Source organism: Vulpes vulpes, chromosome 5, assembly GCF_048418805.1.
Source record: "Vulpes vulpes isolate BD-2025 chromosome 5, VulVul3, whole genome shotgun sequence".
In the NCBI taxonomy this organism is placed as follows: Eukaryota; Metazoa; Chordata; class Mammalia; order Carnivora; family Canidae; genus Vulpes; species Vulpes vulpes.
This window is the reverse complement of record NC_132784.1, coordinates 32960868-32984512: the sequence shown is the minus strand read 5'-3', so window position 1 is coordinate 32984512 and position 23645 is coordinate 32960868. Positions and strand designations below refer to the sequence as shown.

At 49.8% G+C, this 23645-nt stretch overlaps 1 protein-coding gene across 50 annotated transcripts in view; it reads left to right on the top strand.

The window, feature by feature from the left end:
- NEB (nebulin) overlaps window positions 1–16472 on the top strand; it is a 207467-nt gene extending 190995 nt beyond the window's left edge. For 10 of the 50 annotated variants that reach the window (XM_072757801.1, XM_072757772.1, XM_072757764.1 and 7 more), the window contains 14 exons: window positions 476–568; window positions 1513–1605; window positions 3278–3370; window positions 4312–4404; window positions 4957–5049; window positions 6496–6588; window positions 6768–6860; window positions 7226–7318; window positions 8227–8334; window positions 8414–8597; window positions 8759–8851; window positions 11236–11376; window positions 11729–11835; window positions 15718–16472. In XM_072757801.1, coding sequence (XP_072613902.1) covers window positions 476–568; window positions 1513–1605; window positions 3278–3370; window positions 4312–4404; window positions 4957–5049; window positions 6496–6588; window positions 6768–6860; window positions 7226–7318; window positions 8227–8334; window positions 8414–8597; window positions 8759–8851; window positions 11236–11376; window positions 11729–11835; window positions 15718–15891 — 1551 coding nt within the window. In that variant the 3' untranslated portion in view covers window positions 15892–16472. The remainder of the gene's footprint in view (window positions 1–475; window positions 569–1512; window positions 1606–3277; window positions 3371–4311; window positions 4405–4956; window positions 5050–6495; window positions 6589–6767; window positions 6861–7225; window positions 7319–8226; window positions 8335–8413; window positions 8598–8758; window positions 8852–11235; window positions 11377–11728; window positions 11836–15717) is intronic. The other 40 variants (XM_072757793.1, XM_072757792.1, XM_072757790.1 and 37 more) reach the window with 16 other exon arrangements.
- Window positions 16473–23645: the final 7173 nt, after the last annotated feature.

Below are 23645 nucleotides of genomic sequence, written 5' to 3'. Positions count from 1 at the left end.
ATATATCAACTAAGAATCTCTATTTCCCCCCTTAAACATCTACCAGAATAACCCGCTATCCGTTTTTAAAAAGTAACAACTTAACAGTTCTGTGTCTGTGTGTGTGCAAGGGTGTGTGTTGTTATCTGACCAAAACCACCTGGACTCACCCAAAGTGACTTACTTTTTCTGATGGTACTTTAACACTTAGCAGCTGACAAGTGTGAATACTTAGATCTGAAATACCGTGAGTACAGTTAACTCAAGACTCTTCATCAGTATCCTCGTTTCCTGTAACTCAGTGCTTTGTGTTGTAATTTTCTTTTAATCCCCAGAATTAGCATGGTTGTGAAGGAAAAGTAAAAGCGTTATCCGTACTAAATATTACTCACGGAAAGACTCCCTCCTCACACAAACTCCCTGCCTCAATTTTCTCCCTCCCTTCATCTTTGTGCCTGTTTTGAATGTTTTCTGGGTACTTTCTTGTATCTCACAGGTTTTGTACAAAGAAAATTTGGGGAAAGGAACCCCAACACCTATCACTCCAGAGATGGAGAGAGTCAAACGCAATCAAGAGAACTTTAGCTCGGTATTTCTTAGGGGGCAAAAAATAAAATCCCTTCTTATTTAAAATAATATTTTTAACACGTTATAAACATATGACTTTTCTTCCTGTAAAATTACTAAATTCACATAATGAAAATAATGGTCCAAATATTACCCCAGTTTTCAACTCTAATTTAGTATTTACTTGCGTTCTGGTGTGAAACCTTAACTGTTTTCCCTAAAACATAACTATGGATCACTTTCCTTAAAAACCCATAATATTCAGTGTTTGTTTTTTTTTTCCCCACCCTTAAGCCCGCCTTTGATAACAACAGGTGTTTCTAACTGGTGTGGAACAAGTCAAAAGTGTAAAACTCTAACATCCCTTCAAAAGATCAGTGTTGATTAGAATTTTATTTGTGCGTATTCTGGCTCTGTTGGATGGATTTTTAGTGTTTGTAGCTTTTTGTAAAAAGAATGTGATTCTTAAATATTTTCATTCCAGAGATGATAGGAGCAGTGTATTGTATACTATGTAAGATATAAATGAGCTTCTCTTTGGAATAGTTTAAGGATCAATGAGAGCTAATATTTAGCTTTTAATATCTATTAGCATTTTATTCCCCCAAACATCTCTCTCTCTCTCTCTCTGGTTCTCTATTTTGGGGTTGCCAGCAACTTATCATGGATATTAATTTCAGTTAACTTGACCACTACTTGATAAGGCCCGATCCTTCTGTCTTTGGGAGGAGACCTAAGTGACTCCTCCTGGCAGCGTGTCGGCTGAATCTGTGGCAATGCCACCCAGGGACAGACCTCATACTGTGTGTGACTCAGTGTCCAAAGTGGTCGGTCCTGTTTCTTAAAGTTGCCGAGGCCTATTTTGTGTCATTATGAAGACAAAAATACTTTCAGGGACTGTTGTGAAGATGAAGTTACCTGAAAGATAGGTCCAGGCTGATGCGGTTGTTGGTTTTGTGCACACAGATTTTGTACAAAGAGAACTTGAGCAAGGGGACCCCCATTCCTGTCACTCCTGAGATGGAGCGAGTCAAACGCAATCAAGAAAACTTTAGCTCGGTATTCGGGAGAAAGTTCCTTTAATTCCGTATTTAAAAAAATAATAATTTTCTATAAAACAAACTTCTCACTATTAGCTACTTTAAAATAATCAGTTTAACATTTTTAGAATTTCATCAACTGAATCCTGTTTTCCACATCTTTTACTTACCATTTGATTCTAACGTTCTGTACCTTTCATAATCGTCCCTTAAAACTTTTAATTCATTCCTTTCCTTCTCTTTTCAACTTTTATGTTGCTGCTGGGACTTTTGAAGTTCATTGATATCAAAAAAAAAAAAAAAAAAAAAAAACAAACACCGTAGCTCTTAATTTCTCAGGACTCTCTTTATTTAAGATGCCTCTGGGTTAGCTTTGCACGAAGACTAGAGTCCTTGAGGCCAGAGGTAGTAGTGGCTCATGACTGGGAATGCGCTTGCCTTAACCCGGATCCCATCTGGGTAAACACAGGCCGGAAAGAGAAAGTGGTTCAGGGTTGGAACCCAAAGCAGCCCTATCCTGATACTTGGCTAAACGAGCCATTCCATGAATAGAAATCCAGACCTTCTGATTTACTCTTTTAAAGACACAAATCAGATCATACATTTATATTTAATGTTACTTTTTATTTTAGTAATATTGTTGAAAAATTCTGTAATAGTCTGTGAAACTTCTGTATAAGGAACTTAAGAGTCACTTAGGCCTGAAATAGAAAATCAAATGTCAATAGGAAAATTTAGCTGGACATTTTCTTGGGGGGGAGGGGAGGCAGGTTTGATCCAAAGTGGCTTTTAACTGTCAGTTTAAATATTTTCAGAAAGTTTTATTCTCCTACATAAATAGATTAGTAACTTTCTTTGGTCCCACTCTCTTTTGGTTTTGTTTTTAATTCACTAACAACCTTTCAATTGTGTTAAATTGTCCATGTAAATTAATATTACTTCTGGAATGTTCACTGTTTTCCCTGTGGGATGATGATGATGATGATTTCTTCTTTTGGAAGAATTAAGGTTTGCATTAATTTTCAAAATTATATTTTAATTTTTTCTATATTAGAATAAGTATATTGTTTATATTTGAGATCTTAATGATCCCAGATAATTTTTTTTCCTAAGTAACCATTTGTATTCATTGTTGCACAAGTTGCATTTAGGCAAAAATTGTCCTGATAGTGCATAGAGCTCCTAAGATTCCGTGGGAAATGAATAGCACTCTGTATTAAAATATTAATTTTGAGACTTGACCACCTCCACAATTTAAATTTACTCAATAAAGGCCAATTTTGCTATACTACATAGATTTGGCCTGGAGTTTTAAATAATCTGTTACTCTGCAAAACAGATGTTCTATGGAGGGAACGTTAGTATTTGGCAATCTAATTAAAAACTAATTTTTCTGTTGTACATAAGCACTTTAGTGCTCTTATGAAAATTATTTGTAGTTTTTTTCCTTAATTCTCAACACAGGAACGAAACCTTCAGTATACTATGAGTTAATATTGCAGTAAATATCAAATACACTGGCACTTTAACTTTAGCTAAGGAAATCCAGAGCACATTCTCATCCTGATCCGTGTTTGGAGAGTCTTTCCTGTTTGACGGCTGTGGTCTCATCCTAGGGTCCCTCCAGGACAGATGAAAGGGCTGTCTTGACTGCTCTTGTTTTTTTCTGGATGCTTTCTTGTGTTGTACAGGTGTTGTACAAAGAAAACCTCGGGAAGGGGATTCCAATTCCCATCACTCCAGAGATGGAGCGAGTCAAACACAATCAAGAAAACTTTAGTTCGGTATTTAAAAGAAAAAAAAATCCCTTTAACTATTTTTATACCAAAAATTAATGGCTATATTTTAAATCTAATCAGCTTATCCCAATAAAAACTCTGACATGTCTTGTTCATGACCTAACGCTGCCATCTCCCCTGAATCCATTGCCCCACTTTGGTTAAACATTAATACCATTATTTGACTTATAAAAAAATAAGTTCAGTATTATATCCCAAACTTTAAAACCATAACCTTCTCATTGTCTAAGGACCCACATTTATCCTGCTTTGGCAAATTTGATCTGAACATAAAGCTTCCAAAAATGTATTTAGCAAAGATTGGACTGTTGGCCCCACTTCCTGTTCTAACCTTCTCTGTCCCTACTGGTATCTACACAGATATTTTGAAGTTGCTTTTTTGTAGCATCTTGTCATTGCTCTCCATATGCTTTAAAAATAATTCTTCCCAGTATGTTCATCCAAACTAAAAATTAAATACCTGGACTTCTTTTGAAAGTCAACAAAAGAAGGTTTGTGCACATGTATCTTTATACTATGTTTTAAAAAAAATCAGATATCCTTATGTGGTTTATTAATAACATTTCCAAATCAAAAATAACTTCGTTGGTTCTCCTTTTGTCTCTTACTCTTTTTACTTCTCTTCCTCTTAACAAACCGGCTGGGGGCACTAATCGTCGGTTCCCTTTCACCGCACACTCTGCAGAGATTAATCCAAACAACAAAAGTAACAAAATTTTCCTTTCCTGTCTCAGTTTTTGCTGCTCTTTCCTGCATTCCCTTACTTAATGTCTTTAGGCTCCTACAGGTTGGATCTAGAAGCTTCTGGTATCTCCCTTCCTCTAACCTCCTCTCTTTCCTCTTTGCCCTTCCTCCCCCCACTTCTCCACAAAAGGGGGAAAGTGGTTGATCCTTCTTTTTGTTCTGGATGCTCTCTTACCATACAGGTGCTTTACAAGGAGAACCTGGGGACAGGGATTCCAGTCTCCATCACTCCTGAGATGCAGAGAGTCAAACACAATCAAGAAAACCTTAGCTCGGTATTTTGGAAAGAAAGGGAAAAGCAGCTGCCACTTAACCTCATAATTAGATAACACTTGACATGTATTCCTCCTTAAAACCCACTCCCCTGTCTTTGTTTCTAATATACCTCACTTAGCAAAAGGACATACTTTTTATACTTTTATGTTACTACTATGGATTCGACTTCTTAAAACATTCATAACATTTAATTTTGTTATCCCGTCGCGTATTTTTAAATATTTTTTTAAACCGCTTGTCTCTTAGTTTGCTTGGATAACAACAAAACCGAGTTCTAACAAACTCAAACCCCCCTGTCATTGGGAGGCACGTGCTCACAGGAACGACAAAATGACAATGACGGACAGCCTTCCCCCAGCAGCTGAGGTCCTTGCTGCCCCGGAGCTCTGCTGCCAGTAGTCGGTTGGGGCGGCTGGTCGACCTGTAACTCCTGGCCCCCTGAACTCGACTGTGTCCTTTGGTAACAAGGAGGTTGAACTCACACTTAAAATCTTGCAACCAATGAAATGTTACTTATTTTTCTTTTTTCTGGATGCTTTCTCATCACACAGGTGTTGTACAAAGAAAACATGGGCAAGGGAACCCCTTTACCTGTCACTCCAGAGATGGAGAGAGTCAAACACAATCAAGAAAATATTAGCTCGGTACTTTGGCAAGACAAGAAACAACTACTACTTTAATGACTTGAAATAATACTTATTAATCCTACTTTAAAAAAACAACTTAAATTTTGTGAATTTTGTTTATCCCATGTATCCTTCTATCCTAGAAGGCTACTCTTAGCTTTAACTCTGTAATAACAAGATTGCTTTAATCAAGTTCTAATATCAGGAAGTAACATATTTTTCCAATTTCGCTCAGCTCTCCCCAAACTCACTCTCTACCATCCTCAAGGTCTCTTTGTTTTACCTACTCCTGAAATTGGGGGAGGGGCGTGGTCGATAGGAGAGCGCTCTCTGGAAAATTGGACTTGTAATCTTGTTTTGTTTTTGCACCTGTGACGTTAGGTTCTAATTTAACCTGTCAGATTTAGACAAAGAGACCTTGGGAAAAAATAACCCCTGATCCTCCAAGGATAATGACATTTCTATTCCATCTGGTATTTAAAAATATTTTTTTAAAAAAAAAACCACTTGCCTTTTAGTTTGCTTGGATAACAAGAAAATCGAGTTCTAACAATCTTGAGTCCCAGGTGGTTGTTTAGAGGTACTGTGCTCTTGGAAATGGAAAAACTAAGATCCACCAGTTGTTTCAGAAAATTACCAATTAAGAAGGAAGCGTCACTCAAACGGTTTTTGCTTTACCAATTTTAGTTTTTTGCGTTGTGTTTATCATGGTGTCTAACTGCTAACTGGTGAGCCGTTTGCCGCAAGCCTGCGCTCCGTGTATCCTAGGTTTCTTGCTGACCAGGGGGTTGGGGTCCTGGGAACCCCCCCCCCCCAGCCTCCCGGGAGAGCACTGCCTCCGACTCCTGGAGCACGTGCTACGCCCCACTGCCGGGTCCCGCTGCTGGCGGGGGCCTTGCCGCTCAGGGACCCCCTTCAAGAAGCGCGGTGCCCCAGTGAAGGGCGCCGGGGCAGGCCCTGAGGTGCAGCATCCACGCTGCTGCGGGTGTAGCGCTGAGAACCGCCTGGGGACGCTCTAGAGGATCCAGGGGCCGCGCCCCGGCCTGGCCCGCCGCTCCCCTGGGGGGCGGCCCCTGCACCTTGGGTCCTGGCTCGGGGCCACCTGCTGCCCGGAGCGCGGGGGTGGCCGTGACCCCAGCCCGCACCCCGGGAGCCGCCCCCCCCCCGTGCTCTGCGGCGACCCCAGCACCCCCGGATCCGCCGTCCCTCCCCTGCACCCTGCGGCGACCCCAGCCCGCCCCCGCCCCTCCACGCCCTGCAGTGACCCCAGTCCCCCTTAGGATCCGCTGTTCCCCCCCCAGGCCCTGCGGCGACCCCAGCACCCCCAGGAGCCGCCCCCAGCCCCGCTGCCACAGGCCCGAGCCCCGGAGCCCCGGAGCCCCGAAACAGCTGACCCGTCCCGTTTCGTCTTGCGGGCACTAATTTCTTCTTCTTTCTGGCTCCTCGGTGCCGCCGGCGGCGTAGGTTCTGTACCGGGAGCAGGTGGGGAAGGCGACCCCGACCCCCGTCACGCCGGAGATGCAGAGAGTCAAACGCAACCAGGAGAACATTAGCTCGGTATCGTGGCGGGGAGCGGGCGCGTGCGGCCCCGGCCCCCCGCCCCGCCCCCCGAGCCACGGGCCGGCTGTCGCGGGGCCCCCACCCCCACTCCTCGCGGCCCCCCGCCCCCACCCCCGGCCCCAGTACGCGCGGCCCCCGCCCGAGCCCCCGTCTCAGCCCGCACGTGGCCCCCGCAGGTGTCGTACCGAGAGCAGGTGGGGAAAGCGACCCCGACCCCCTTTACTCCCGAGATGGAGCGAGTCAAACGCAACCAGGAGAACTTTAGCTCGGTACCTGGGGAGCACGGGGGACCGCGGCGCCGGGGCGCCTGCCGACTGGCTGCGACACTAACCCCTCGCAGTTGCCCCGAAACTGACTTTTTGGAAGCCCCTCTTTGCCCCTAAAACCAACCAGCCGACCCCAGCAGCTCCCACCGATTAATTCCTCATCCTGGGCTTTACACGGAACGTGCAACGAGCGGACGGCTTTCCTCCCGCTGTGACCCCCCTCCCGGTGTGACCCCCCCGGTGTGACCCCCGTGCGCCCCCTCACCCGGTGTGACCCCCCCACTCGTGCGACCTCCCGGTGTGACCCCGTGCCCCGGTGTGCCCCCCCTCCCCCGCCGCTCGCTGACGCCGGCGCCCTCGGCCCCCAGGTGTGCTACCGGGAGAGCGTGAGGAAGGGCACGCCGACGGCCGTCACCCCAGAGATGGAGCGAGCTAAGCGCAACCAGGAGAACCTGAGCTCGGTACTGGGCGGCCGCCGCCTCGAGCATGTCCGCCCCGCGTGGACGCGCCCTCGCCCCGGCGGGCAGGGTGGCCCGGGGGTCGCGGCCCGGCCCGTTAACACCTGCGCCGCTTGCTCGCCTGCAGGTGGACGCTGCGATTAACACAACCGGCCTTTAGGTGCCCGTGGCCGTACTAAGAAAGAACCCCTGCGGGCGTCCCGCGGCCCCGCTGGGGGGTGGGGGCGGCCTGGGTCACAGCCCGTAACACCTGCCGATGTACCGCGGCCCCGCTGGGGGGGGGGGCGCGTCCCAAGTCACAGCCCGTAACACCTGCCAATGTCCCGCGGCCCCGCTGGGGGGGGCGCGTCCCAAGTCACAGCCCTTAACACCTGCCTAACACCTGCCGATGTCCTGCAGCCCCGCTGGGGCGGGGGGGGGGCGCGACCCGGGTCACAGCCCGTAACACCTGCGGATGTCCCGCGGCCCTGCTGGGGTGGGGGCGCGTCCCAAGTCACAGCCAGTAACACCTGCCTAACACCTGCCCATGTCCTGCAGCCCCGCTGGGGGGCGGGGGCGCAGCCCGGGTCACAGCCGTGGCCCGTTGACCCCTAAGCCAGGGCCCTGAGACGCGTGCGGCCCGGGCTGGGCGTCGTCGGGGCTCCATGTCGGGGCCCACACTGCTCGGCGCCACCTGCACCTGGGCCTATGAAAACGGTCCCGAGTGGAGAAGGATGGTGGCCGTGGGATGCGGGCCGGCTCTGGGTGCGGAGTGCGGGTCTCCCCCCGGGCGCGCGGGCAGGGACAGTCCCCTCGGCGCGCGGATGCCAGGTGGCGCCGCCTGATGTCCTGGGGAAGCCCAAGGCCGTGACGACAACGGTCCCCGGCTCGGCCCGCACCTGCTGACGCCCCCCCTCCCGCGCCCCCCGCAGGTGCTGTACGCCGACGGCTTCCGCAGGCACATCCAGGGCAGGGCTGCGCACGTGCTGGACACCCCGGAGATGCGGCGCGTGCGCGAGACCCAGCGCAACGTGTCCACGGTGAGTGCGGGGGGGACGGGGTGGGGAACGGGGGCGCCCCAGGCCCACGCACGGGCGCCCACGAACCGCGGCCCTGCAGGTGAAATACCACGAGGACTTTGAGAAACACAAGGGCTGCTTCACGCCCGTGGTCACGGACCCCATCACGGAGCGGGTGAAGAAGAACACGCAGGACGTCAGCGACATCACCTACCGCGGCATCCGGAGGAGGGTGGTGGAGATGGAGCCGGGGCGCGGCGGCCAGACCCAGGAGCCCGTCACAGGTGGGGGCCGCGGGGGGGGGGCTCCCGGCACCACCACACCCTCCGCCCACCACGCGAGGACCAGGTGTCCCGCCCCCGCAACCCTCCCCCACCACCCCCCCAGCCCCCCCACCTCTGCGCGCCCCCCACCGGGGTCCGACCTGGGTGCCTGTCCCGCGCAGGCCTCCGCGTGTGGCGCACCAACCCGGGCTCCGTGTTCGACTACGACCCCGCGGAGGACAACATCCAGTCGCGGAGCTTGCACCTGCTCAACGGTAGGGACGGCTGCGGCGGGCCGGGGGCGACCAGGCTTGGCGGGGACCCTCGGGGCCGGACCCCGTCGGTGCTGGGCGCCGAGGTCGCGGAGGGGCCGCCGGGGTGTGTGGCCCCGTCGGGGTGTGTGGCCCCGTCGGTGCCGCCGCGTGTGAGGCCCTCCACCCCCGGGGAGGCCGGCGGGACCCAGGGAGCGCGGCCGTCAGCCGGGGAGGGTGTGGGGCCGCCGGGTGCCCCCCCCCCACGTGCTGACACCCCAGCGGCCCCCCCAGGGCAACGGCCTGCGGCCTCAGGCGCTCTGGGAGGCGGGAGCGAGGATGGGGGGGCGCCCCGCCCTGCTGCCAGGCACCTCCAGGACCCTCCGGGGCCGGGCCGCTGCGGCGTCTGCGGGAATCCATGTGCCCAGGACCCGGGTACCCGCAGGGCCCGCCGCGGCCACACCCTTCCCCCCCCCCCGCTGTCTTCCCCCACACACACACTGTCTTCCCCCCCCCCCCGCTGTCTTCCCCCCCCCCCCGCTGTCTTCCCCCCCCCCCGCTGTCTTCCCCCCCACTGTCTTCCGTCCCCGCTGTCTTCCCCGTCCCCGCTGTCTTCCCCGTCCCCGCTGTCTCCCCCCGCTGTCTCCCCCCCACGCTGTCTTCCCCCCACGCTGTCTCCCCCCACACTGTCTCCCCCCATGCTGTCTTCCCCCCCCCCGCTGTCTTCCCCCGTCCTCCCCCCATCTTCCCCCCCCCCCGTCTCCTCCACCTGCTGTCTCCCCCCTGCTGTCTATCCCCCCATCTTCCCCCCCACTCTGTCTCCCCCCGTCTTCCCCCCCACTCTGTCTCCCCCGCCCCCGCTGTCTCCCCCCCACGCTGTTTTTGCCCCCCGCTGTCTTCCCCCCTATCTTCCCCCCCCCCGTCTTTCCCCCGCTGTCTCCCCCACCTGCTGTCTCCCCCACCTGCTGTCTCCCCCACCTGCTGTCTCCCCCACCTGCTGTCTCCCCCACCTGCTGTCTCCCTCACCCGCTGTCTCCCCCACCTGCTGTCTCCCCCACCCGCTGTCTCCCCCACCTGCTGTCTCCCCCACCCGCTGTCTCCCCCTTCTTCCCCCCACGCTGTCTCCCCCCGTCTTCCCCCCCACGCTGTCTTTCCCCCCACGCTGTCTTCCCCCCGTCTCCCCCACCTGCTGTCTCCCCCCGTCTTCCCCCACGCTGTCTTCCCCCACGCTGTCTTCCCCCCTACTCTGTCTCCCCCTGTCTTCCCCCCACGCTGTCTCCCCCGTCTTCCCCCCTACTCTGTCTCCCCCTGTCTTCCCCCCCACACTGTCTTCCCCCCTCACTGTCTTCCCCCCACGCTATCTTCCCCCCCACGCTGTCTTTCCCCCCGTCTCCCCCACCTGCTGTCTCCCCCATCATCTCCCCCGTCTTCCCCCACGCTGTCTCCCCCCCCACAGTCTTTCCCCCACGCTGTCTCCCTCCGTCTTCCCCCCACGCTGTCTCCCCCCGTCTTCCCCCCCACACTGTCTTCCCCCCCCCACGCAGTCTTCCCCCCGTCTCTCCCCCCATCTTCCCCCCCACGCTGTCTTCCCCCCCACGCTGTCTTCCCACCCCCCCACTGTCTCTCCCCCCGTCTTCCCCCCCACGCTGTCTTCCCACCCCCCCCACTGTCTCTCCCCCCGTCTTCCCCCCCATGCTGTCTTACCCCCGACTGTCCCATCCCCCCCTCTACCCCCTCTGCTCCCCTCTCCTCTCCCACTCTCCCCCCTAGCAGCCTTGGCCTCACCCCTGCCCTGCTACTCCCACTCCTGCAGCCTCATACCTGATCCCCCACTACCCCCACACGACTTCAGCCTCACCCCTGGCCCCCTACTCTACACCCTGCCCCCCGCGGCCACAGCCTCACCCCTGCACCCCCCACTCCCCCCGCACGGCCCCCACACCCCTTTACTCTGGGTCCCCCTCCCCGCGGCCTCCCCTCTGCCGCCTCACCCCCACACAAGGCTTCACCCCCACACGTGGCCTCACCACTCCCCCCACTCCCCCCCACCTCCCCCATCTCTCCCCCCATGTCTCCCCCCATCTCTCCCCTCTTCCCGCAGCGGCGTCCTAATCCCCCTCTCCGCCCACCACGTCCTAACCCCCCCCCTCCGCAGTCTCTTCCCCACCTAGCGGTGCCCCCCCCCCCCCCCCCGCGCGGCCTCCTCCCCTCCCCTTCCCCCGCCCGTGACCTAACCCCTCCCCCCCCCCCCCGCGGTCTCCCTCTCCCCCGCTCAGCGGCCTTCCTCCCTCCCTCCTCCCCCCCCTTTCCCTCCCACATCTTAAATCTTCCACCGCGTCCTAAGCCCCCCCCCTGCGGCCTCCCCGCCCCCCGCCACAGCGTCCTAACCCCCCCGCCCGCCCCAACAGCCCAGGCGCAGCGCCGGAGCCGTGAGCACTCCCGGGCGGGCTCGGCCAGCGCGCTGAGCGGCGAGGACAAGTCGGAGCCCTCAGAGCCCGCCGACCTGCGCCTGTCCACCTACAGCGACGGCATCGTCTTCACCGCCTCAGGTACCGCGGGGGCCGCCCGCCCTCGGGGCTCGGGCTGCAGCGGCCGGTAGAGGCTGGGCAGTGGGCCTCACAGGGCTCCAGGCCTCCTGGGCGGGGGGAGGCTTGGGCAGCAGGTGCAGGCCCCCCCAGCAGGTGCGCCCCCCTCCACGGGCAGCAGGTGCAGGCCTCCCTCGCTGGCAGCAGGTGCAGCCCTCCCCCCCCCCCACGGGCAGCTGGTGCGGGCCCCACCCCCCGCGGCCAGCAGGTGCAGGCCACCCCCCACCCCACCCCCGCGGCCAGCAGGTGCAGGCCCCACCCCCCACGGCCAGCAGGTGCAGGCCTGCCACTCGCCAACCCTCCCCCACCCCAACAGCCTACAAGCACGCCAGGACCACGGAGCTGCCCCCGCAGCGGTCCTCGTCAGCGGCCACGCAGCAGACCACGCTCTCCTCCATCCCGTCGCACCCCTCCACTGCCGGGGTAAGTGCAGCCCCGCCCCACCTGCTGTAGGCGACACGTTTTTTAAAATTAAGATTTATTTATTCCTGAGAGACACAGAAAGAGAGGCAGAGACCCAGGCAGAGGGAGAAGCAGGCTCCCTGCAGGGACCCGACCCAGGACTAGATCCCAAGACCCTGGGCCGCAGGCAGACACTCAGCCTCTGAGCCTCCTGCGGGCCGCTCGGCACTCTTTTAATACACCTATTACCAGGCATATGAGAAACGCTTCATTCCCGAGCTCAAATTGTTTAAACTAATGATCCCTTGGGGCTCACTGGTCCTACCCACTACCTTCAAGTATCTGCTGCTTGGAATCCTCGTTCAAGAGGATTATGCATGTGTCACACGTAAAACATGTCATCTTAGATCTCCCTAAATATAAGGGATATAAATATTGATAAATATAAAATAATACATATAAATATAAATAAGTCAGTTATGTTTACAGTTCACCAAACTACTTTAAAAACTCAGTTTAAAACCCTGGATTCATCCATATCACAAAAACTTAATTCTTTAGGGTTGAAATAAAAGTATTTCTATGAACAAAAATATTTGTATGTAGAAAACTGTCTTTACGAAAGGACAAAGTAAGTATTAAGACCCATTATATTCCGGGAACAGAACCTTGTAGTCATTTCTCCTGAAATAAAACCATGAACTCAAGGCAACTCCAAAATCCTAGCATTCTGTGTATTAAAGTTAACATTCTGTTTATTTGACAGAGTGCATAAGCAGGGGGAGCAGCAGGGGGAGGGAGCAGCCAACTCCCCACCGAGCAGGGTCCAGTCCCAGGCCCCGGCTGGGATCATAACCTGAGCTGAAGGCAGCCACTTAACCACATGAGCCCCTCGGCTACCCTCCAGTAGATAACTATTAACCAAATAGGAGCAAAACACACTATAAAGCTGTTATCATTAAATATGGGTTTAGCATGGGACTAGATATGAGAATAGCTTACAAATCAGCAGGGGGAAACAGTGAAATTGTAAAATACTACAGAAAACCAGAGGCCACTTTTATAATATTGGGCACAACCAAGGCCTTCCTCAGCAAGTTCCAGAACCTAAGGATGTGAAAGAAAAGACCACATATCTGACCATAAAATTTTTTTAGAGATTTTGAGAGAAAAATGTGAGCAAGCAGGAGCAGTGTGGAGGGACTTAATCCCAGGCCTCTGGACCAGAAGATTTTAAACTTTTTTTTTTTTTAAGACTTTATTTATTATGACAGACACAGAGAGAGAGGCGAAGAAGCAGGCTCCATGCAGGGAGCCTGACCTGGGATCCCGGGACTCTGGGGTCACGCCCTGGGCTGAAGGTGGTGCTAAACCACTGAGCCACCCCGGCGGCCCTAAACACTTTTATAACAAAATGAAACCTATGAAACTGGGAGAAAATATCTGCATATATAACAAAAAGCCCTATCTAAAAGGCATAACACCCAAAAATTCATTGGCAAATTATTCCTTCTGGTCAAAATAAGATATGGAAGCAAACGAATAGACAACTTACAGCAAAAGAAATAGAAACATCCAACAAAAGTGTCCACCATGACTGCTAACTAGGAATATGCAAATTAAAGCAAAGTATAGTGTTAGAATCCTCTCATGGTAGTGAATTTTTTTATTATTATTAAAATGAACATACCATTTGACCTACTACCTTCACCTTTAACAGGTCTTTTCCTGGGACACCCGGGTGGCTCAGGGGTTGAGCATCTGTCTTCGGCCCAGGGCGTGACCCCGGGGTCCTGGGATCCCCGCAGGGAACCTGCTTCTCCCTCTGCCTGTGTCTCTGCCTCTCTCTCTCTGTCTCATGGATAAATAAATAAAATAACAAAAAGCTCTTTTCCTGAAATACTTGCCTAAAGACAAACATTAGGGGATTAGTGTAAAATAGTAACAATTAAATGTCCAGAGGTATAGAAATGGTTAATTTGTGATCTTACAATACAGAATTCTCTGCAGCAGTAAAAAATGTAAGACAGAAAAAAAAGAGACAGATCTGTATATATATATATGGAAGAACCCTGAAGTTATATTAAATGGAAAGAACAAGTCAGAGTATGAATCTCAGCAACTGTTCCAGGAATGCAGGGGGTAAGGGGAAACCTGTCTTTGATCATTTCAGAATGCCAGGAAAAAATACGTGGGTTACATTTCCAATTACTAACCAGTGCGGCTCCTATGAAGGAAATTTGGGCACTTTCAATTTTTGTTATTTTTATCTACAAGTAGTGTTACAAGAGCTGAATTACATTTTTTGTTTTAATTGTAAAACCACTTGAGCTCTACCTTTTTACCACATTTTTAAGTGTTCGATACATTCAGGCTTGTGTACAGATCGCCAGAGATCTCCAGAGCCCATTCGTCTTAACTGGAACTCCATGCTTACTGATTAGTAAAGTGCCCACTTTCCCTTCTTCTCTCGTTGGGGTTTTTTTGTTTAATGTGGAGGACAGCTTTTAGGAACTTTTACAACCAGCGTGCTTCCAAATTCCCAGTGAAAGAATACGTGCAGTATTGCTGTGGTCTTTCAAATTTTTATTCTTCAAAACACAAAATTGACTTTTTCAAAAGGAAAGAAAAAGGCCACATACAAAATTAGCACATTCCATTCTTTTCTCATAGTTTTATGAACATATTAACATACTGTTAAGTTCATTTGAAGTGTATGGGTCCACTGATTTTTATTTCATTTGGTTATTCAACTGCTACTGTCATCTAATTTTATAACATTTCATCACCCTAAAAAACCCCTTGTACCCATCAACGGTCCCCCCATCCCATCCTGAGGGATCCACTAATGCTCTTTGTCTGCATTTGCCTGTGCAACGTACTTCACATAAATTCAGTCACACAGTATGTGGTCTTCGGGGACGGGCTTCCTGTCCTCAATGCCTAGGTTCGCCTGCTTGTATCACGGCAGTAAACACTCCTTAGTACCAAGTGTTCCATCGTGTGGAAATACCACCCTGCCTTCCTTCATCAGTTGATAGGCATTTGGCTCTTTTCCATTTTTTGACTGCCGTGAAGGACACCGGGAGTGTGGACGCACGAATTACCGTGTGGACATACGTTCTCGCGCCCCTTGGGGATGTAGGTAGGGCCGTAGTACCGTAACTCTGCATCGAACAAGGGAGGAGCTTGCAAAAACTCTTTGCAAAGTGGCTGCACCATCTTACTTTCCCATCAGCAGCTTTTTTTTTTTTTAATTTTTATTTATTTATGATAGTCACACACAGAGAGAGAGAGAGAGGCAGAGACACAGGCAGAGGGAGAAGCAGGCTCCATGCACCGGGAGCCTGACGTGGGACTCGATCCCAGGTCTCCAGGATCGCCTGACGTGGGACTCGATCCCAGGTCTCCAGGATCGCGCCCTGGGCCAAAGGCAGGCGTCAAACCGCTGCGCCACCCAGGGATCCCCCATCAGCAGCTTTTCAAATTTCTCCACACCCTCCCCAGTATCGGCTCTGGGTCCTCGCTGACTCCTACCGTTCTAGCGTGTTTGAAGTCTTAGTTCCTTGGGGCTTTCCCTGCTGACTAAAAACATGGGCTATTCGTACATCTCCTTTGGAGAATTCAGATCCTTTGCCTCCCTCCCGCCTTTTTTCAGTTTTGAATTGTAGGAGTTTTTATCTTCTGGATGTAATCCCTTACTGGATGTATGATTAGCAAATACTTGATCCTTTTTTGTGAGTAGTCGTGAGTAGTCTTTTTACTTTCTTGGTGGTGGTTGTACATTCTCTTTGTGTAACTTAGATAGAACTTAAAATTAGGTGTTCAGGTTGATTGTTGCAAATCTAATCGTGTGTGTGTGTATATATATATTTTTTTACCTTTTTCCATCTTCACAAATAGAAGATCTTCCGTGCCATGTATGACTATATGGCTGCTGATGCAGATGAGGTGTCCTTCAGAGACGGAGACGCTATTGTAAACGTCCAAGCGATCGACGAGGGTTGGATGTATGGCACTGTGCAGAGGACGGGCAGGACCGGCATGCTGCCAGCCAACTACGTGGAAGCCATTTAAGCATTTCTGAGTATTGCACTGGTCTGCAGGATCTGCACATCCTGCAGTCAGGGTTTCAGTTCAGACTCCCCACCATTATTTCCTAAGTTCTCAAAGCTGCCCAATGGTTTTTCTGTGTCAGTATGGTTAACAGTTGCACCATCCCTTAATTTGTTTCTATATGAACCTCAGTAATTCTCCAGTAAAACAAATCTTAATATCACTAATTGTCCAATTATTAAACTAGGTCTACTTCATTATTTTCTGGATTTACACATATAACTTAAGAGACATTAAACCCATAGGTTTGTGATTCTTAAAACTGTCATTACTAAATTTTCCATATTGCCTTAAAGTTTAATTATAGAATAGATATTTTAAAAGTTTATGCAATGTTTATTGCTGTATCAACCTAGAGTCTTTCTCCATTATGAAAATGTTTAACATTATTTTTTTTAAAAACAAGGATTCTGAACATGTTAAACACAAAGAACAATGGCAGAAACACCCTCCTTGCTCACTGAATGCTCATGCTTTTAATTCTATTCCAGGTCTGAAGTTACAAAGGTGATAGTCAATAAAGTCTAGAATTCTGCAATAAACACCACTGAAGTAGTAACTTATTTTTAATGGTTGTTTTGATCAACAAATCAATTTCAATAAAGCAAATCCATCAGTTTAGACCTCTCTAAAAAAATTTAAATGTACCGTTAAAAATGTACACACGTGGCTTTCTCAGGACTATACTGTATTCAGCAAGCTTCCCTTATGGCTCAGCTGATAACACTTTAAAAACCACTGTGGGGTCAGCAGTGGACAGCTGGGAAAGGGATGGCACTGCACGCTCCATCCAAAGCACTGCCGCCGCCTGGCAGTGGCCCAGCACCACTCCACAGACTCCTGCCCTGAGAGGGGAGGATAACACACACCCCGGCCCAGCTGTGTGGCCCCAGCAATGGACTCGGGGCAGACATCAGGTCTGACTGTAGGCCCCACACACCAATGAAAGCTTCTCAAAGGACAACACAGGGAAAGCCTAAGGCAGTTCCATACCACTGCATCTCTGGCGAACACCTCGTCTGACTCAACTCAAGCCCAAGGAGGCCCCAGACTGGCCCACTCAAGCCACAGGAATGAAACCCTGTCCACAAGTGGCAACGAAAGCTATTGCAGATGACTGAACTGAAGGCAAATGTGACTCCGCCACAAACCGGGGTACACGCAACACACACAGGCGATAGCCCCGAAGAGCCAGGTTTTGGTGAGCAGAGGATATTGAGCAGTAGGGCACCACAGGACCTCTTCTTCATAAGGCTACTACTTGCAAAAGCAAGAGACATAGTTGACTCTCCTAACACACAGAAACAGATGCAGCGTTAGATAAAATGAAAAGTCAGAGGACCAAGTCCCAAATGAAAGACCAGGACAAATCACAGCAAGAGATCTAAAAAAAAAAAAAACGAAAAAAACAGAGCTAAGTAATGCACCTGATAGAGGGTTTAAAGCAATAGTCAAGGATTCTGGACTTGAGAAAAGACTTTGAGGACATTGGTGCATTGTTCAACAAAGAAAACCATGGAAACCAATCAGAGATAAACTCAGTAGTTGAAATTAAAAATATAATGGAATAAATAGTAGACTTAGAGGAAGCAGAACAGATCAATGGCCTAGAGGACAGAGCAATGGAAAGCAATCAAGCCGAACAGGAAAAAATAAATAAATAAATAAATAAATAAATAAATAAACAAATAAATAAATAAATAAAATAGACTAAGGAAAAACTAGGTGACACCATTAAGCCTAATAACATTTGCATTACATGGATCTCAGAAGAGAGAAAAGGGGACAGGAAATTTACTTAAATTGCTGAAAATTCTCCAAATCTAAGAAAGGAAACAAATTTCAGATCCAGGAGCCACCAAAAAGTCCTCAACAATACCCAAGGAATTCCATACGAAGATGCACAGTAATTAAGATGGCAAAAGCACTGACAGAATTTAAAAAGCAGCAAAAGAAAACATTTACATACAAGGGAAACTCCATAAGGCTCCTGGTGTATTTTTCAGTTGGAACTCAAGTATCTATAAAGTGAGTCAAGGAATCCACAAAATAAGGCTGCAGTGTATGACACTGAATACCCAAAACACTGTGGGTAAGGAGAGAAGAATGAGTTAAGACTTAAGCTATTGGCAACTTAACATAGACTACTATATGCAAAAGATGCTGTGTATAATCTAATAGAACCACAAATCAAAAACCACTAATACGCAAAAAAGAAGACAGGAACCCAACTATATTGCTAAAGAAAGCCAGCAAACCATGAGAGAAAATAAGAAGCAACAGAGAACGACAAAAACAACCATAAAACAAGTAAAGTAGCAATCAGGACAGATCAATAATTACTCTGAATGTACATGGAGTAAATGCACCAATCAAAAGACATAAGGTGATGGAACAGATAAAAAGACCAATCTATACACCGCCTACAGGAGACTCATTTCAGACCTAAAGACGCATGCAAGCAGCAAGTGAAGGAACCCAGTTACCTGCAAATGGCAGTAGAGGAAAGCTGAGATAGCAATCCTTACATCAGACGAGAGAGATTAAAAGACAGTAACTAGAGACAAAGGATACTATATAATCAAAGGAACATCCAACAAGAAGACCTAACAACTGGGGGCACCTGGCTGGCTCAGTAGGAAGGGCACTCGATTTCAGGGTTGTGAGCTGGAGCACCACGTTGGGTGTAGAGATTAGACAAACATAATGATCATGTTGCAAATTGGGAAGTACCCAAATATATAAAGCAGCTAACAGCAAACATAAAGGAAGTAACTGATAATAATACAATAATAATAGAGAACACCCCACACATATCAATGGATAGATCATTAAAATAGAAAATCAACAAGGAAACAGTGGCTCTGAATGACACAATGGACCAGATGGTTCTAACAGGTCTATTCAGAACATCCCATCCTAAAATAGCAAAACACATTCTTTTCAACTGAACGTGGAACATTCCCCAATACAGATCACATATTAGGCCACAAAGTAAGTCAACAACTTCAATTAAAATCATAGTATGAAACTATGATACTTCCTATTATGACACTATGACACTAGAAATTAACCATAAAAAAATCTGGAAAAACAAATACATGGAGGTTGAATAATATGCTACTAGACAATGAATGGGTCAATCAAGAAATCAAAGACAAGGGACACCTGGGTGGCTCAGTGGTTGAGCATCTGCCTTGGTCTCTGGCCGTGATCCTGGGGTCCTGGGATCAAGTCCCACCTGCTTTTCCCTCTTTTTACATCTCTGCCTCTCTCAGTGTCTCTCATGAATAAATAAAATCTTAAAAAAAAAAAAATCAGGGACACCTGGGTGTCAGCGGTTTGGCGCGGCCTTCAGCCCAGGGCATGATCCTGGAGTCCCAGGATCGAGTCCCACATCAGGCTCCCTGCATGGAGCCTGCTTCTCCCTCTGCCTATGTCTCTGCTTCTCTTTCTGTGTCTCTCATGAATAAATAAATAAAATCTAAAAAAAAAAAAAATGCAGAAATGGAGACAAAAGATGAAAACAGGAGTCCAGAATCTTTGAGACGCTGCAAAAGCTATTCTAAGAGGCAAGTTTATAGCAATACAAGCTTAACTCACGAAGCAAGAAAAATACCAAACAACCTAACCTTATACATAAAGGAGCTAGAAAAGAAAGAATAAAACCCAAAACTGGAAGAAACAATAAAGATTAGAGCAGAAATAAAATAGAAATTAAGAAAACAATAACAGATTATTTAATGTTAGCAAACGGAATCTAACAATACACTGAAAAAACCATCCACCACGATCAAGTGGATTTATGGAATACAAGGGTAGTTCAATATTCACAAATCAGTCACCATGACATATTACATCAACAAAGGAAAGGATCAACACCACATGCTCATTCCATCAGATGCAGAAAAATCATCTGACAAAGTACATCATTCATGATAAAAACTCAACAAAGTAGGTTTAGGGGAAACATACTCAATAAAGACCGTATATGAAAAAACCTACAGCTAACATCCTATTCACTGGTGAAAACCTGAGAGCATTTCCCCAATGGTCAAGAACAAGACAAAGATGTCCACTCCTGCCACCTTCACTCAACACAGTATTGCAAGTCCTAACTACAGCTATCAAGAAAAAGAAAAGTCATCCAAATTGGTAAGGAAGAACTACAACGTTCACTATTTGTAGATGACATGATACTATACATAGAAAACCCTAAAGACTCCACCTAAAACCTATTAGAACTGATAAATGAATTTGGTAAGGCCTCAGGATACAAATATATAAAAATTCTGTTGCATTTCTATACGCTCATAATGAAACAACAGAAAGAGAAATTAAGGAAACAATCCCCAAATTGTTTTGCAGTTGCACCAAAAATAATACCAAGGAATAAACTTCACCAAAGAAGTGAGAGACCTGATGTCTAAAAAGTACAGAATGCTGAGGAGGAACCTGAAGAGGACACCAACAAATCCAAAGATCTGCCATGCTCATGGATTGGGGGAACAAATATTGTTAAAATGTCCTTACTATCCAAAGCAGTCTACAGATTTAACGCAGTCCCTATCAAAATCCCAACAGCATTTTGCACACAAGTAGAATCATCTTAAAACTTGTATGGAACCACGAAACACCCTGAATGGCCAAAGCAATCTTGAAAGAGACAACAACTGAACGTATCACAATCCTCAATAACAAGATATGCTACAAAGTGTAGGAATCCAAGCGGTACGGTGCTGGCGCAGAAGCAGACGCTTGGATCAATGGACCGGGACAGGAAGCCCAGAAACACACTCATGATTGTACAATTAATCTTTCACGAAAGAGGCAAAGACTATGCAGTGAGAGAGCGTCTCTGTAACCAACGGTGTGGGGAAACCTGGAGAGTTACATGCAAAGGAACCAAAGTGGACTGCTCTCTTACGTCACACACAAAGATAAACCCCAAGTGGATTCAGGACCTGAATGGGAGACCTGAAACCATAAAAATCCTAGAAGAGAGCACCAGCAGTAATACCTGACACTGACTAGAACAACATTTTTTTTTCATAGCAGGATTTTTCTAGATAGGTCTCCTAAGGCAAGGGACACAAAAGCGAAAAGAAACTATTGAAAGTACTTCAAAATAAAAAGCTTCTGCACAGCAAAGGAAATAACAAAACTAAAAGACAACCTACTGAGTGGGAGAAGATATTTGCAAGTGACCTGATACAGGGTCAGCATCCAAAGTGTATAAAGAACTTAACGCAATTCAACACCAAAAAACAACCTAAATAAAAACGGGCAGAAGAGACACAATGAACAGACATTTCTCCAAGACAAATACATGGCCGACAGACACGAGAAAATGCTCAAACTCACGGATCACCACGGATCAGGGAAATGCAAATCAAAACTACAGTGAGGTAGATACACCTCACGCCTGTCAGAATAACTAAAATTAAAAAAAAAAAAAAAACCCAACAACAACCCACAAGAAACAAAGCATTGGCAAGGATGTGGAAAAGGAACCTTGATGCACTGCTGGTGGGAATACAAACTGGTGCGACCACTATAGAAAACAGGATGGAGGGTCCTCAAAAAATCAAAAATGGAACTATCCCGTGACCCGTAATCACACCCAAATATGAGAACACTAGTTTGAAGAGACACGTGCCCTGATCTGTCAGTGCAGCACTATTTACAAGAGCCGTGGTGTGGGGGCAGCCCAGCGTCCACCGATGGAGAAGTGGACAAACGCGCGGTATGTGAACCGTGGAGGTTACTCGGCCACAGGAAAGGATGGAGCCGGACCATCTGCAAAGTGGATGGAGCTAGAGGACAGGACGCTATGCGAGGCAAGTCCGAGAAAGATAAATACCATGATACTACTCCTACGTGGGATTTAAGAAACAAAACAAAGATAAAAGGGGACAAAAAAAAAGCCAGACCTAACTACTGAGAATGAGAACAAAGTATTGGATGCCGGAATGGAGGGTAGTCGGGGGGGTGGCGAGTGTCTGTGTGAAAAAAGTAAAGGGGCTTGTGGGTACATTTACCATGATGAGCACCAACATCCGCAGTTGTTCCATCACTGTACACCTGGAACTAACCCTCTAGGTTAACTATACTGGAATTAAAAGGGGGGAAAAAAAGATAAAAATTGCATATAATCATTTTCAACACCAATTTATTATTCACCTGCTTAATAGTGCAGTGTGCTCCCCTGGTCACAGCGCATGGCGTTGGGGGAGCCCCGTGGGGACGAGAGCCAGGGAGCGAGCCCATGGAATAGGGGTAAGCTTTACCCAGAGGAGCCACACAGGCTGCACCGGGGAGGCGGGAGCTGAGGGGCTGAGCGCCAGCAAGGAAGCAGGCGGTTGTGGCCTCCCCAAGTACACGTGCTCAGGTGCTGGCTGAAATTTGGAAACAGACTGTAAATTCACTACCGTGAAACTAAAACTTGTGATAAAAAAAAAAAAAAATAGTTATGGGATCGACTCCTGACCTCAGGGACGCTTTCTACTCTGCAGCTGGTGGGCTGACAGCTCATGACCGAGGCCGTCAGACTGCTGTCCTCAAGTTGTTGATGTTGTTTAAGATTTTATGTATTTATTCGTGAGACACACGGAGAGAGGCAGAGGCCCAGGCAGGGGGAGAGGCAGGCTCCACGCGGGGAGCCCGAGGCGGGACTCGATCCCGGGTCCCCGGGGTCACGCCCTGGGCCGCAGGCCGACGCCCGACCGCCGAGCCCCCTCGCGGGTCTGTTCCGAGGAGGCTCCCGGCAGGCCCGGTGCACGCAGGCCGAGCCCACTGGCGTCCTGTGAAACCTAGTGGCCCCGGGAGGGCCCGCGGCGTCGCCTGCAGGCGCTGGAGGTGCCGAGCGGCCCCGCCCCATCCTCACTCTCCGTTTAAAGCGGGTTAAACCCGGGTTGAACGCAGCAGTGCCCTTTGTGCGCCGTTTTTCCGACTTTAGGGACTGGGTTCACGCTGCTGTAACAACCGTCTTAAGATTTCCGATGCACTTAAGGCTGCCAAAGCGTACCGGCTCCTGCGCCTGCGCCCGCGCGGGTCCACGACGGGGGGAGGGGCGAGGGGCCCACACCTGCGCGCCCGGGGCTCCGCCGCGGCGCCGCCCGCCTCAGCCTCCCCGCGCCCCGGGCCCCCGCGAGTCCCGCCCGCCCCCGCCCCCGCCCCCGCCCCCGCCCCCACAGGGTCCCGCGTTACTGGTCGAGGCCGCGCGGCGGCGGGAGCGGAGCGTTGCCGAGCCTCTGGGCGCCGACCGAGCCGGGGCCGCTGGCGAGGTCCCACAGCAGCGCCCCCGCCGGTGCCAGGCCGCGGCCGAGCTGCTTCCACAGGCAAAGCGCGCGAGCAAACGCGACGGACGCCGGCTCGGTCTTCGGTTTTCGTTCAGATTCGAGCGCGTCTCTTTAAGAACGTTCCGATGCGAGGGGGGGCAAGACGGCGGAAGAGCAGGGTCCCCAAGTCACCTGTCCCCACCACATTACCTAGATAACCTGCAAATCATCCTGAAAATCTACGAATTCGGCCTGAGATTTAAAGAGAGACCAGCTGGAACGCTACAGTGAGAAGAGTTCGCGCTTCTATCAAGGTAGGAAGACGGGGAAAAAGAAATAAAGACACAAAAGGCCTCCAAGGGGGAGGGGCCCCGCGAGGAGCCGGGCTGAGGCCGGGGCGAGTGTCCCCAGGACAGGAGAGCCCCGTCCCGGAGG